Source organism: Ahaetulla prasina, chromosome 3 (genome assembly GCF_028640845.1).
Source record: "Ahaetulla prasina isolate Xishuangbanna chromosome 3, ASM2864084v1, whole genome shotgun sequence".
NCBI lineage: Eukaryota > Metazoa > Chordata > Lepidosauria > Squamata > Colubridae > Ahaetulla > Ahaetulla prasina.
In genome coordinates, this window is record NC_080541.1 from 145,203,021 (window position 1) to 145,218,907 (window position 15,887).

Genomic DNA, 15,887 nt, shown 5'->3' on the forward strand with positions numbered 1-15,887 from the left:
TTAAAGGTAAAATATTTCTAGACCTTTTTGTGCTATGATATCTACAGTCAATTAAAAAAATTATATACTATACATGCAAATCACTCAGCATTATTGGATTGGTGCAGTATATGCTAGTATATGCTTTAGCTCCTCACTGCAACAACTATGGTAGAGATTTTTCATGTAGTCTATCCATAAGGTGAATAATTTACAGATATTACTATGTAAGATCACTTACTAAATGGAAGAGGATTTGGCCAGCATCCAAAAGGACAAATATAATATTTAAATCAGGTTTAATCTGCCTGAATTAACAGGTATAAAATAGATGACCAGAGAAGTATTTTAAATAACTATATTAAAAGATTAGTCTGATAATCAGGCAAAAATCTGTCCTTGTACATCTATATTAAGACCAGAACCATAACAAATCTATAATGGTTACAAAGAAATCTCGCAAAATATTGAATGGCCTTTATTGGTGATCTACTGGTTCTATGTGATAGCTACTAACCTATGGGAAAAGTGTATAACTAATCTATCTTTCCTGTGATCGTCCTTGCTCATATGTACTGGAGTCTTTTAATAGTGAGTTCCTATATGATCACAAGGAAGCTCTATTGAGTTATGAATAGTGAAAGGCTATCTCCTGAATAGATACTGATTGCAAGAGATGTGTTGAGAGCTGATTGCCCATTGTGGATGATGGGATGATTTCTTCTTGCTGAGTAAACAGAGATTGTAAGAAGAATGTAAGGTAGACTAGTCTCGGGCAACAAGCTCACTGAGTGAATAAATACAGAAAGAAAATAGGAATTTTAAAGAGAGTCCCTAAATATAATATATATCACAGCTTAAGTATTTGACTAATATGAGGTTCCGAGGAAGGAAGAAGAAAAAGAAGGAACAAAAATGGTGACTTTCAATACTTCTGGCAGAGAAGTATTCCCTTTCAACTCTGCATACTGTTATTCTTACATAAACAACCAGAGATTGCTGCAGCCTGTTGGAAAAAGAACTACAGAATGAAAGGCAAGTCATTCCGCCTCACCACTTAACTGAGTAAGTGAAAGAATCCACATTGTGTCTATGAAATAACAAGATAACAGAGTTGGAAGGGACCTTAGAGGTCTTCTAATCCAACCCCCTGCTCAAGTAGGAAACCTTACACCATTTCAGACAAATGACTATCCAATCTCTTCTTAAAAATATCCAGTTATCGAGCACCCACAACTTCTGAAGTCAAGCCAGTCCACTGATTAATTGTTCTGTCAGGAAATTTCTCCTTGTTTCTAGATTGGTTCTCTCCTTGATTAGTTTCCTTCCATTACATCTTGTCCTGTCTTCAGGTACTTTGGAGAACAGGTTGACTCGTCTTCTTTGTGGCAGCCCCTTAAATATTGGACGATTGCTATCATGTCATCCCTGGTCCTTCTTTTCATTAAACTAGACATACCCAATTCTTGCAACTCTTCTTCACATGTTTTAACTTCTAGTTCCCTAATCATCTTCACTGCTCTTCTCTATACTCTTTCTATAGTCTCATTTTTTTTAATATTGTGGTGATAAAAACTGGATGCAGTATTCCAAGAAAGGTCTTACCAAGGCTTTATTAAATGGTATGATGAAAAGTTCATCAAACTTATTTTGTCCTTTGAAATAAATTTTAATAACAAATTCATTTTCATCAAATTGAATTGAAACTAGTAAAAAAGATATGGTTCTGTTTTCCTGCACATGCATTAATTGGGGATGGGGTTAGTTAAAAACCCAATACATTTGGCAACGATGGAGAAAAATTGAACTATGTGCCATTGAACTGCAATGAAATCTGATGCTTTGCCTTGGTTATTTTATATTCCTTTCTAATACTCATTCTTTTAACAGTTTTGGAATTAGAATGTATTTTAATGCATTACCAATGTATTACATCAATCATATAAAAGATGACACATAAATATTGCATATACATAACAAAACAAACAAAATTACATAGCATATATATATATATACCTGGTTTACTTGCCATAGACACCAGTGGTAGGAATTCTTTTGATGTATAAAATCCTTCTTCCATTCCCAATCCCTGAAATACAGATTCTTTCTTTGGTTCAGGTAGACCTAAGACAATAAACATTCAATAATGAAATGAAAAAAAAAAGAAAGAAAAGAATAAATGTTTTCTTCTGACAATGCACACAAATTCTCAAAAGATTTATGTTTTGGCAACCACTTTCGTTCTCTCTGGTAATTTTTAGTGATTTTATAGCAGAGGCAGGATTTAAACCTTAAACTTTTCAATGTATAGCCCAGTGAAATCTGGATAAACAAGTTTGCTGCTTAACTGTTTTGTTTAAATGTATGACAAAAAGGGAAACCATTGACACATTTTTCTACATAAGCACCTTTGTACATATTGGAATGATTTTCATTTTTAAAAGTTTCTTTCCGCTACAAAATGTTGCACACAAAAATATCACATTTCTTAAAAAAATTATTCTGTACATACACATCATGAAATGTGTTGAATCTTCTGGTTGGTTTTCTCGTTTAATGTAATAAATGATACTTGAGAACGATTTATATAACCCATTTGAACGGAACTCAGAAAAAATGACACATTAATCCCAATAGTGTCAAAACAATGTCTTTGTGGTCTCTCAAAGTCTCTTATACAACATTCAGGACAGTGTCAGATGCCATTTTATTTTAGCTAGAAGTCTCAATCAGCAGTCAAGACAAGTAACTTTTCTTTATTTAAAAAAAAAAAGATTGTTTCTGGTGGAAGACACATGGCATCTCAAACAATTGGGATAAACAAGTTGGGATGACTATATAAAGATTTCAGCCTCAGTGGCATTTATATGGTTAATGACTGTAAGGACATTTTCTCTGAATTCTTTGTGAGGCAATTGACAAGAGTGTAATTCAAGCGTCAATCAAAAGGGAGAAATGATGCTATGGGCAGAATGTGCTAGCTGAGCTGTTTTGTACAAAGCTCTAAGTATAAATTCAGAAGGAATGAAATCCTGAGTATATTTCATCCCACACGAAGATGTCCAAGAAAACAAAGTCTGAAAGGGCACTTGACCCTTGAAATGGTCCTGGTGAAACCAACGTTGTCCCTCCAACCTGCTGAAAGCTGATGAGGAGAGAGGAGAGAATATAAAGAAATACAGCAGCTGAGGCGTTTGGGGCCTAAGAGATTTAAAAGACAGAACATAGACCACCACCACCACTCACTTCCAGCATTAGGTCTGTCTCCTGTGAAGCTAAGTTGTGCAGGGGCTAGAGGAGAGAAGTAGTTGGAGGATGATTTGCAAATGCCCTTCACATTGATTTCTCCTAACCCAAACATACAGCATAGCGAATTGGGAGAGAAACACAAGAAAATTGGGGTATGATTGCTTTAGGACTCATCTATCTATGTTCTAAGAAAAGAGTAGCAGGATGTAGTTGTTAATTTGCTGGTTTGCTCGGGGTGCTGTCTCTGGATAATTGTTCACAAGGAGCAACACTTGGGTTGAACAAATTAGTGATGGGAGAATAGATAGAACTTCGGTTTAGGGTGGATGGTGTCTGGAGAGTTCCATAGGAAAAGTATCATGGGCTGAGCATATTCAGGGCTTCTGCGAAGAGAATCCACTTTCAAAGAGGACAGCAAGTAATGTTACTGCTAAATGGAGTAGCCATTGGATGGATACAACCAGGATCCATACAAGAGAAACCAGTGGGGATGGGGATGTAGTCTAGTCTTGTTCTTTGTAGATTGTTCCTTGTGGGGTGATCATCTGGGGGGGTTATAGAAGGATTGTGTACATTGAACACTCAAGTGTTCCTTTCATTTATCTGAATGATTTGGGGTTGGAAGACCTTCGTTACATTATTTCTTTTGAGGGTGGGGGGTATTAAACATCCAGAAAATGAACTTCTTTTTTTGAGGGTGGGTTTTTTTTTTTCCTGGAACGCTGACATTCTCAACATTTCAATAGAAGGACAGCTAGAGGACAATAAATTGCTGACGGACTCAGTTGCAGCAGTTGATTCAAATGCTCCAAGTTTGCATAGATTATAATTGTTTGTTCTTCTGTAGAAAGAGGACCAAACAAACAACTGAGCCAGTAGTTCTTCCTCATCTGCCGTAGGGTCGACTGATGTCTGTATCTTCTCTTTAATTAAATCAAGGGTGTTCTGCCTCCTGTGTTTATCTGGTCCTGACCTTGGAGTTGGTGGAGCATTCTACTATGTAGGTGGGTTGCTGGATGAGATTATGAACTCTGGGGCTAATAAAATCCTCTCTCTCAGGTTTGGCTCTCCTCCCAGAATTTTGCAGGGCCCGTAAACTCCTATTGTGAAAGACACGGATAGGCATAATTTTAAAGGAAATGTGAAATGCCTAAAAACAAATATTATCCTTTCAAGGCCATACCATCTGGGAGGACATGAGATTTCTGTAAATTCACTGGAATATATTCTACACTGAAGAAGTTTTGAAAGGGAGTATAGTACAGCTTGTCTGTTATACCACTACTTTAGTTTGAGAATGTGTATTAATTTCCATCTTCCTCCTCAACAGCTCCATTTCTAGGTCACCCAAATCTGTAACCATGTTGATTCTTTCCTCATTCTTTGCCTGAGAAAGATCCCTGGTACAAATATACTAATAAGTGGAGATTTTCAAGAGACGAGTTGGTTGTAATAATGAAGCTCTCTGTGAACATTTCAATGCCTGTTTCTCTGAATAAGTAACTGGGCCACTGTTTGTCCCCAGATCCTTCAAAGATACAAATTATAATCTAGCTAGCTTTAGTTTTCTATCTCTTATAAATAGGTTTAAGATGCAAATGTTAAATGGCTTTCTCCAAAGTAATTTTCCTGGGCAATATACTTTTTGGTCACCTCACAAGTTATCTTCTATTGTCCCAAGGCACTTTTTCAAGAGGCAACTAGACTTCCATGTTTTTCTTTGAAGACATTTTGTTTCTTATCCAAGAAGCTTCTTCAACTCTGGAAGCTTCTTGGATGAGAAACGAAACATCTTCAAGGAAAAGTCAAAAAGTCTAGTTGTTTCTTGAAAAAGCACTATTGGGACAACAATGACCTGGATGCCTGAGAATCTCCATAGACATTTAGTTATCCTTTATAGGTTATGCAATAATTTCTAGAGACCTGCCCACCCACCCCCTTGCCTTAAGTACTTTGGCATAATTCCTAATGTTCACTTTGCAAATTTAGACAAGGCGTAATGAGGAACCTAGTTAAGACACATTTAAAATGCTAAACGGGAGGCAACTCTTACAGGGGTTAGATGGAATGGCCTCCTGGAAAGTAGGATACCCAATGTTTCACTCAGTGCATATTTTTCAATCTCCATGATTTCAGGGCATGCTCAGACCTAACTATCCCATAAAGTAGCAGAATACTACTTTACGCCATGGTTTCCCAGCTAAGCTCCAAACTTTTGTAACAAAGGCAATAATAATCTGATCAGGAGAAAAAGGCATTCTACTTTTAACAAATCTTGTGTAGCTTCCAAAACTGCATTATTAGAATGCTATGCTGCCTCACTGAATACATCCAAATTTTATAGGATCAGGGGGGAAAAATAAGGCTCTGCTCAGGAAAAACAAACAAACACAGGATCAGAAGAAAATAGGGTCACAGCTAATCAAAGCTACAAAGTCCATAAATTCTTCCTTACATACTATAATGAATTGTTCCCATTTGTTCCCAGCATTACACAATCACACTGTAGCATCCCCTCAAGTACCTGAGTATGTCATTTCCAAACCTTTTATTACAAGCTATATGCTAACACCTATGTGATGGATGTACCTTTATTTATACTACCATAGTGGTCCCCAGTTATGTGCAAGGAAATTAAAAATCTCATTAATCAGCTTAACTGTGGTAAAGTCCCCAGGAGTGACCATATCCCCCCCTGAGCTAATTAAATCCAATTCAAATTGGTGGGCCATTGCTTTGGTCTCTTTTTCATACATTAACCACACAGTAAGATTCCAGAGGACTAGGGAAAAGCTATAATTGTTCCTTTATATAAAAAGGGTGATAGGAATGATGTAGCTAATTATAGGCCAATTAGTCTATTGAACATCATTAACAAACTCTATGCCAGCAATTCTGTTCACCAAACTCCAAACCTGGGTAATAGATGAAGGAATAATTGACCCCGAGCAGCCAGGTTTTCAACTGGGATGAAGCACTATAGGCAATTGCCTAGTGCTGGTGATGGCAATCCTATAACACACGTACCACAGGTGGCACGCAGAGCCCTCTCTGTGGGCACACGAGCTATCACCCTAGCTCCGCTCTGCAGCTCATGCGCACGCATCTCCCGCCAGCCAGCTCGTTTTCAGGTCTCTGCCACGCATGCACGGGGGGAGGAGACACATGCAGGAAATGCACACACAGGCATGTGGGGGCAGGGTGCCTATGTGGGGGTACACATGTATGCATGGTGGTGGAGCACACACAGGGGGGTCATGCATGAATGCACGAGGGTGTGGGAGATCCGCAGAGTGCATATGGGGGGGTCGTGTGCATTTGGGGTCATGCATGGGGGGTGTCACACACACACTGCATTATGGGTGTGTGCACATGCATGTGTGCTTTTGCGCACATGCATGTGTGCTTTCGCCCGCATATGCATGCGCTTTCGGCACTCAGTGTCAAAAAAGTAAGCCATCACTGGCCTAGTGCTTTAACATCTGACAGACAAATACACAAACCTCTCTGATTTGGATCTGTATGGACCTTTCATTGATTTCAAGGAAGTTTTAATAATATCTTGAGAGTTAGACTCTAGGACATTCCGATTAGACCCTCTATAGATAAAAGTATGCTTGCTCCTAATTCAAAAGCTGTATGAGAAAACTGGCCTTAGATGTAACCACCAAAGGACCTTTCTGAATTTATCCAGACTGTCAAGAGGATGAAACAAGGATGCATTTTAGCACCATTGCTTTGCAACATGTATATTAACCCTCTCATTAAAATCCATCAGAGAGTTGATTTCCATGGGCCTAAATTAGCTGATCGACATCTCCCTATTCTACTCTATGCTGATGATGTAGTTCTTCCCTCCTTATCTTCTGTAGGCATGCTGCGGGTGCTAAGAAACTGGCATTCTACTGTAATGAGGAACAATTAGGAATCAACTATGATAAATCTAATGTTTTATTTTTTTCCAACAAAAGACAAAAGCACAAGTGGACAATTGATTCCAAGTCAAACATTTTAAGTACTTGGGCATAGTATTGCAGGCTTCTAAGAAATTAACAACCCAGGTAAATTATGTTATTTCTACTGCCCAAAAGAACACAGAAGCAACAACTATTTTTTATAGGTAACAGAACAAATTACATTCCAGCAGCAGTCAACTGTTTATACATAAACAGTTGCTCAATTACTGTATGAGCTTATGAAATGAGTTTATGAAATCATTCACATTTCCTTAGGACTTTGTTCAGTACCCTAAAATGTACCCTTAATACAGTCTGCAGCAGTGGTGAGACGCTCCCTCAATAACCCACGCAGCCGCGTTCTGAACTAGCCGAAGTCTCCGGGTGCTCTTCAAGGGGAGCCCCATGTAGAGAGCATTGCAGTAGTCCAGGCGAGAGGTAACGAGAGCATGAGTGACTGTGCATAAGGCATCCCGGTCCAGGAAGGGACGCAACTGGCGGATCAGGCAAACCTGATAAAATGCTCTCCTGGAGACGGTTGCCAAATGGTCTTCAAAGGACAACCGACCATCCAGGAGCATGCCCAAGTTGCGTACCTTCTCCATCGGGGCCAATGATTCACCCCCGACAGACAGCCGCATCTGCAGCTGACTGTACCGAGGTGCCGGCATCCACAGCCACTCCGTCTTGGAGGGATTAAGTTTGAGCCTGTTCCTCCCCATCCAGACCCGTACGGCTTCCAGACACCGGGACAGCACTTCGACAGCTTCACTGGGGTGGCCCGGGGTGGAAAAGTACAGCTGGGTATCATCAGCGTACAGTTGGTATCTCACCCCAAAGCCACTGATGATCTCACCCAGCGGCTTCATATAGATGTTGAACAGGAGGGGTGAGAGAATCGACCCCTGCGGCACCCCACACATGAGGCACCTTGGAGTCGATCTCTTTAGTGGTCTTGGTTGAAAATTGCAGAATGAATTACAGTCACTGAGGAAGATTTGGCTAGAGTTTTAAGAATGGAAAGGGAGAACTTGCAATACTAATGCTCATAATGAAGCAAGCCTATAGAAGCCTCTTCTTGCCTTGTTTTGTTCTGTTTATTCTTTTGTTTCCAGTGGAATTGTGTTTTCCTTACTGATAAGTCATTTATTACACCATTCTTATTATCGTACTATGACCGTTAATACGCTGAGATTTATTGAGTAGAGATAGTTTTTGTCTTTTTCTCACGGGAAAGATGCTGGCAACAACACTTTCATAGTATTGTTAGGGAGAAGATTTGAAAAGTAGCCTAAAGCTAGTTACTTACACTCGCATTGATCATTTCAGAAAAGGCAAATATCAGCAATGTGCAGAGCAAGCATCATTAGTAAATTGTAATATGTATCATATTTGATATTATACATTTAGAAATAATCTTGTTTTATACAGGAATGATCAGGGATCTTTTTTCACCCGTCTAGCTGAAAGACATAAACATAGTTTGAAAATCCTAGTTGCAGAAACACCTCACTACATGTTTGTTGCTGTTACCACTTGGAGGAAATTATTCAGGCCAGTAAAGTTTCAGTGACCATTTCAGCACATGTGATTTACGTGATCTAACACTAACTTAAAATACACTGTATTACTACAGTGATAATTTGTATACTGCAAAGTAAATTAATATAAAACAGCAACACCAAAAGCCTTTTGCCATCACTCATTCTGCCTATTTTCCTCACAACAAAAACTCTGTCAATCGAGCTGAGAGGGTGTGACTGATTTAAAAAGTCAGCTTTCATGCCTAAGGCAGGACCAGAACTCAGGTTTTCTGGTTTCTAGCCTAGTGCCTTAATCTTCCTTCTACTTCCTCTTTCTCCTGCTCTCATTTTGGGAATCTTATGCAGTCTGCATCTTTTGATTGTTTTGTTATACTATTAATTTTCAATCCCTTCAAGAAATTTTTACATATGTAGGTCCCAACACACATAGAGAGCACAGAGGCACGTTAAGTCCGATTCACCCAAATACCTCTGTAAGGGCTACTTGACCTGCTCTTCTATCCATTTTGACATGCTGATTCATTAAATATGAAGAAGGTTTCTAATTTCTAATTAATATATTTTATGATTGGGGACCTAAAGTTATGAGGCTTCCAAAGTATGAAGTTATCCGCTCACAAAGTGAATAAGTATAGAGTATTTCACCTTGTTGTCCACATCCCCAACTGTCCTATCCCAATCCTAATTTCAAAAATTTCACAAATGCTTCTAACAGCGGAATTATTTTATACCTTTGTGCATATATGCACAGGATACCTACATGTATGGAAACTGAAGCTTCATTACATCAAAAACTGCCTGTATTCCCTCTTATCATTCTAGGTACTTCATAAAAGATTTTCTATCTTTTGCAAATCTATCCCAAAGGCCAGTAGAAATATAAAAATATTCACAATGTGTTAAACTCAGCATTGTTAAACAATTAGGTCTTTCTGTGGGAGAAGGATGTGTCAGATTTGTTCCCAAATAAATGCTACAGATACTTTAACTTCCCTCTGTGTTTGTTCATCTGTTTACATATGTACAAAAGGTATATCTAAGTAAAGGCTTGTTAACACGGCCTATTAGTAAGCCCAGGGAAAAGCAATTCTAGAGGGGAAGAAGGCTTATTAATAAATTAAGAAGAAGATAGAAATGATGGTTTTTAAATGGCAAAGCTATTAAGCAGTTGTTTTAAATCAGTTTTTAACAAGGAAAAATAAGCAGAAGTAACTATGTACAATTAAGAAAGTAATGGCCCAGATACTGAGTTGCAGTTAAGAGTTCTTCAGCAGAGCTTCTGGGAGGGGCTGTATAGGTGGCTTGTACTTCATCATGCAGTTGACTGCGAACTTTTCTTTCAATTCCAACAGCATCTTTCTTGGGTACCAAGTACCTACTACCCAAACTGATAATGTTCCTTCTTACACAAGTTAGCTCAGTAATAATGTTAAGTGGCCCATTTAGCTTAAATCAGAATAGAAAATTCTGAATCTTGGCCGGAAAAGAAGTGGCTTAAAACTGTCCCCACAGGCTTGATCTGAAATGACTTCCATGCAAACCTACATTCCTTTAATGTAATTATAAGCTACAAAATGAAGAACTTCACAATTAAAAGATCTGTTGCATAATTAAGAGAAAAAAAGAATTAGTAGATTGGAAAATTAGTAGATTATTGGATTTAAACTCTTATTAATGGTTTTCAATTATTAAATGGGCAGATATAAACAAACAAATAAATAAAGTATTTATTATGGTCATAGACCAGTAGAAGTATCAGAAGGATTCAAAATAAAATGGGAGATCGAATCTGGAAATGTAAACATTGTAATGGAATCATATGCAGTATAATAATTTGCATGATAATTGGAATCAAATGAGAGAGAGAAAAAATTATCAAGGGGAAAAATGAAAACCAAAATCCTGTACAGTATACCTTTTGAACCCATCTCCGCTCCCACTGTCAGATTTGTTGTACTTCTTTTTTTAGATTAATTTGAAGAGAGCAAAGCTGGAAGCAGGCATGTCTGATCTGCAAAACCTCTTCTGGGTTTGCCTCCTTTTTTATGTCACACAAAGACAACTGCATCAGTAGCAGTTTTACAATTATTTTTGAGTGATTTGTTGGTTCAGTTTAGTTTTTCTTAAAGGGTGAGAAATGGACAGATAAGCATACACATGGTTTAAAAATGATGGTCCATAATTTAAACAGTAGTAACAGCACAGTCTAACGTAGCCATTTTGTACGGAGCAAACTTGACAGCTAGCCAACATTCAATTCACTGGCAGGTTGGCCTACCTTTCAAATTGTAAATATACAGAAAAATCAGACTTATGTCAGTGTGTGTGTGTGTGTGTGTGTGTGTGTGTGTGTGAGAGAGAGAGAGAGAGAGAGAGAGACAGACATACAGGGGAAAGAGACAGACAGAGATAGGGGGAATGAAAAAATGCATGGGGAAGACTATGAAAGAGAGACCTGCTTCAGTTTCTGTTTTAAACATTGCATCTGTTTGTGAGATTACACAGCTAACAGAACAGGGATAAATTAGTTTGCCACAACTGAAATACAACTGATTATGGATGCCTTTTCATTTCAGAAATAATTAAAATCATTGTTGTGCTCTTGTTATCAAAAAGATTACATGGGTATTTTCCCCCCTCGGGGTGCATTACAGTATATATATTTAATACATCATTCCAATCAGGGTGTGATATGTTAAAAAACAAATACTTAGTCAAAGGCAGAGAGGGGAGTGAGATTAAGAAATGATAGAAAGGGAGGGGGATCCTTTGCTGACAAACACCCAACCAGCAGAAATCCACTTTCAGAGAGGGACAGGGATGAAGGAAGAGATCAAATATTGATGTATCATCTAGACTGGAAGAATCTGGAATACAGAATTAAGAAGCACAAGAAGACAGAACCATCTGTAGTTTTAAAAAAGCATGACTGAGAAATGCATCTAAGATAGATATAAGGTTGGATGCATTGCTCGAAGAGATGTTCAAAAGCCTGACTTCTATTATTAGTAAAGAACAACCAACAAATCACAGAAACCCCACACTAGGCAATATATATGTCACTCTCAAATTTAGCTGCTCTGGACGATGGGGTCAACTCCAGTCTAGCTTTGAACTCTAGTCTTGAACTCTAAATGAGAAACTATGGAGTATCTGCTATAAATTTGCCATAGTTTCTAATAATCCAGTAAGAAATGGCAGAAATAGAGCAGTGAAACATTTCCTCTTAATGTGCAAATTTGTGCTGCTATTCTTTCTCACATCCATGTCATAATTTATGGGGTTTTTTTCTTTTGCTCTTTATTAAATATTCTCAAGAATTCAGCAACATTTAATAAATAGAATAGAAATGCCTTTATCTTATGGAAGACTGACATATCACCAGGATCTCCTATTTGCAGAGGAATTATCAGAACTGAAAGATTAATGAAATGTGGGGGTTATGCAGAATATATCAGACTGTTGATGTGTTTGCAAATATTGGTTATATTAATCACATGCCTGTATTTTTATTTATTTTAGGTTTTTCAGTCCCACCTTTATTGTCTATATGGATAACTCATGAGAGTGACCATAAATAATACTGTTTCCTTCACCCACTTTCTCCACAACAACAATAACCCTGTAAGGTGGATTGGGCTGGCTGAGATAGAGAGTGACTGGCCCAGTCACCTATCTGACTTCCATGCCTAAAATGGGACTAGTACTCACAGTCTCCTCGTTTCAAGTCTGGTGCCTTAACCACTAGATCAAATCATGGTGGTGCAGCAATTAATATGACATATTAGGAATGGGGAGACCCAGGTTCTAATCCAGTGGTTCCCAACTTTTTTTGGGCCATGCTCCATCTAAGCATCTCAAAAATCCTGATGGCCCCCTCCCCGGTGACATATAATTTTTACTATTCAAAAAGTGAAGGCCTACTCACAGGAGGAAGCCTAAAAGGCCATTAACTTGGTTTAAACAAGGTTCGAATTGCCCACATTAAAAATCAAATTGCCCCCATGTGGGGCATGGGCCCCACATTGGGAATCACTGTTCTAATCTATACTCATCCACTGAATAAGTTACTAGGTGCCTTGAGTCCAGCCCACCTCCCAATGTTGTTGTTAAAAAGAAAATAGGTAGAGGCATTACTATCAGTGGTGGGCTGCTGCCAGTTTGGACCATTTCGGGCAAACTGGTAGTTGCAACCTGTAGGTGGACCTGCTTGGGTGGCCCCTCCCCCACCCAACCACCCTGGCGCTCTCCCATCCTATATCGCCATGTTTTTGAAGCCGGAAAAGTGAGCATATGTGCAGAAGGGCACAAGCTCCCATTTTCAGTGCTGGGCAAACTGGTTGTTAAACTGGCAGCAGCCCATCACCGATCATTATGTATGCCATCTTGAGCTCCAGACTTCTAATAAATGAATGGGTTGGTGATAACCAAGTATCTTTTTTTTAAAAAAAAATGCTTAACTATACTAAGCCCATTGCTTTTCGTTTTCAATTGTTTTTCTCCTCTTCGAAAAACTAGGAAATTATGCAGTTGTTTGGAAATTGTAGACCAAGGAAGCTCTAAGGGAAGGGGGAAAAAAAGAGATTGTGATTCATATATAGCCACACGGCTTCAGATTTTTAATCTTTAGCTGATAATATTGTCTTTTATCAAGAAAGAAAAAGTCATGTTAACTGACTAGGAAAAGATGATACACACATAATGAAGCAAATTAAAGTTAGCATCTCTACATCAAGGACAGGATACACTGCACTGCAGAATTTCAAACTCTGTTCTCAAAGTTTGTTTAAAATCATTTTGCACACTGCCTAAGTATTTTAAGATCATCCTCACTGTCATTATCAAATCCTGGAAACACAAGATGAAAGTTGAGACTAATTCGTTCTTCATTTCTCCCTACCCTCAGGCAAATTCTATTTTATTCTGCAGAAAAGAATCTTTTTTTAAAAAAATTATGCCATCGTACATTGAGCATTTTCATTGGCTTTTTCCATTTTCATTTTAGAAATAACATGATCATTATTAACATTCACAAGCTGGCAAGCAACAAAGAACATGATCGATGTATCTCCCCCCCCACTCCCCCCCCCCCCAAAAAAAACCAACCCAGGCATCAAAAATGTTCATAAAAAAACATATTGAGAACACTTAATGATCAGATACATTCTGTTCAGGCATTACATTGGTTTTCTAAACCATAGTTGCAGCTCAAATGGAAGTGTTGGCTTGGCCCTCCATTGCTGACCCCACTGTACTACACATCCACAGCCACTGGCTCTTCAGCCCAATTAAGAGAGAGAGAAAGCTATTCATCACTGTTTACACCTCATATTGAGATGTGGACACACATTTATCATATGAATCAGGTTACAATGCTCTCTTTAAGTGATTTAATCTGTTATACAGATAATCCTTGGCTTACAACCATTAACTTAGTGTCCTTGGCTTACAACCATTAACTTAGTGTCTGTTCAGTTACAACAGCACTGAAAAAAGTGGCTTATGACTGTTTTTTCACACTTATCACCGTTGCACCTGTGGTCATGTGATCAAAATTGAGATGCTTGGTAACTGGTTCAGATTTATGATAGTTGCAGTGTCCCGGAGTCATGTGATCCCCTTTTCCAACCTTCTAGCAAGTGAAGTCAGTGGGGAAGTGAGATTCACTTAACAGCCTTGTTACTAACTTAACCACAGTGATTCACTTAACTATTGTGACCAGAAAGGTCAAAGAATGCATCAAAACTCACTTATTTATTTATTTATTTGATCATATTTATATACCGCCCTATCTCCCGAAGGACTCAGGGCGGTTTACAGGCACTTAAAAACACATAAATACAATATAAAAGCAATTAAAAAACTTATTCTAAAAGCCCGATAATTAAAAAATATAGACGTAAAACCCAATTTAAAACCCATAAATTTAAAATCTAACTCAGTCCTGCGCAATTAAATAAGTATGTTTTAAGCCCGCGGCGGAAGGTCCGAAGGTCGGAAAGCTGACGAAGTCCGGGGGGTAGACTTAAGAAATGTCTCGCTTAACAACAGAAATTTTGGGCTGAGTTATGGTTGCAAGTCGAGGACTATTAGTATTTCTCCTGTTTGTCTTGGAATATTAAGGCATAGTAGAAGTGGCAGAACCTGGGACGGAGTTAAAAGAGAAATGAGCCTAGAATTTTTATGTAGCCACAAGTGGACTAGGTCCAACCCCCTTGAATTCCATTGACCATTGTCTAACTCCAAGCAGACATTATATTTCAGTTGAAATGATTCCTGGGCAAAGACATGAGTAGCAAATAAATCAGTTTAATTGGACTTTCAAATGTGGAACTGATCTTTCCTGCCTGACATAAAGTGTCACATACAAGGATCTCCTCTAGCTTCACTATATACTCAAAGTAATTTTATAAACTAGTGCAGGCCAGAAAAAACTAATGCAGAGTCACCCCATATGCACCAGAATGTAGTAAGGAATGGAATCAAGGTTCTCCTAGAGAAGTTCAACACCCTAACCACTACACTGTATCAGTTACAACTATTAACATAACATAACATAACATCAGAGTTGGAAGGGACCTTGGAGGCCTTCTAGTCCAACCCCCTGCCCAGGCAGGAAACCCTACACCATCTCAGTCAGATGGTTATCCAACATTTTCTTAAAAATTTCCAGTGTTGGAGCATTCACAACTTCTGAAGGCAAGTTGTTCCACTTATTAATTGTTCTAACTGTCAGGAAATTTCTCCTTAGTTCTAAGTTGCTTCTTTCCTTGATCAGTTTCCACCCATTGCTTCTTGTTCTACCCTCAGGTGCTCTGGAGAACAGCCCAACTCCCACTTCTCTGTGGCAGCCCCTGAGATATTGGAACACTGCTATCATGTCTCCCCTGGTCCTTCTTTTTGTTAAACTAGACATACCCAGTTCCTGCAACCGTTCTTCATATGTTTTATCCTCCAGTCCCCTAATCATCTTTGTTGCTCTTCTCTGCACTCTTAGTGCACTATTTGCACTATTTGCAGAGTTCACTTAGACGATATAAAGTGTAGGAGATGACCAGTCTGAGCTTGAGGGAAGGATCAAGCACATCACCTAAGTCCAGCTCTCCTTGAATTTTATTGACTCTTATTTACTGCCAATTGGCCTTGACCGTTAGTAGTT

The 15,887-nt window shown here is 38.5% G+C and overlaps 1 protein-coding gene across 2 annotated transcripts in view; it reads right to left on the reverse strand.

The window, feature by feature from the left end:
- Positions 1–15,887, reverse strand: part of DPYD (dihydropyrimidine dehydrogenase) — a 684,632-nt gene that overhangs the window by 361,108 nt on the left and 307,637 nt on the right. For both annotated transcript variants that reach the window (XM_058176033.1, XM_058176032.1), the window contains one exon: positions 1,996–2,103. In XM_058176033.1, the coding sequence (XP_058032016.1) occupies positions 1,996–2,103 (108 nt within the window). The remainder of the gene's footprint in view (positions 1–1,995; positions 2,104–15,887) is intronic.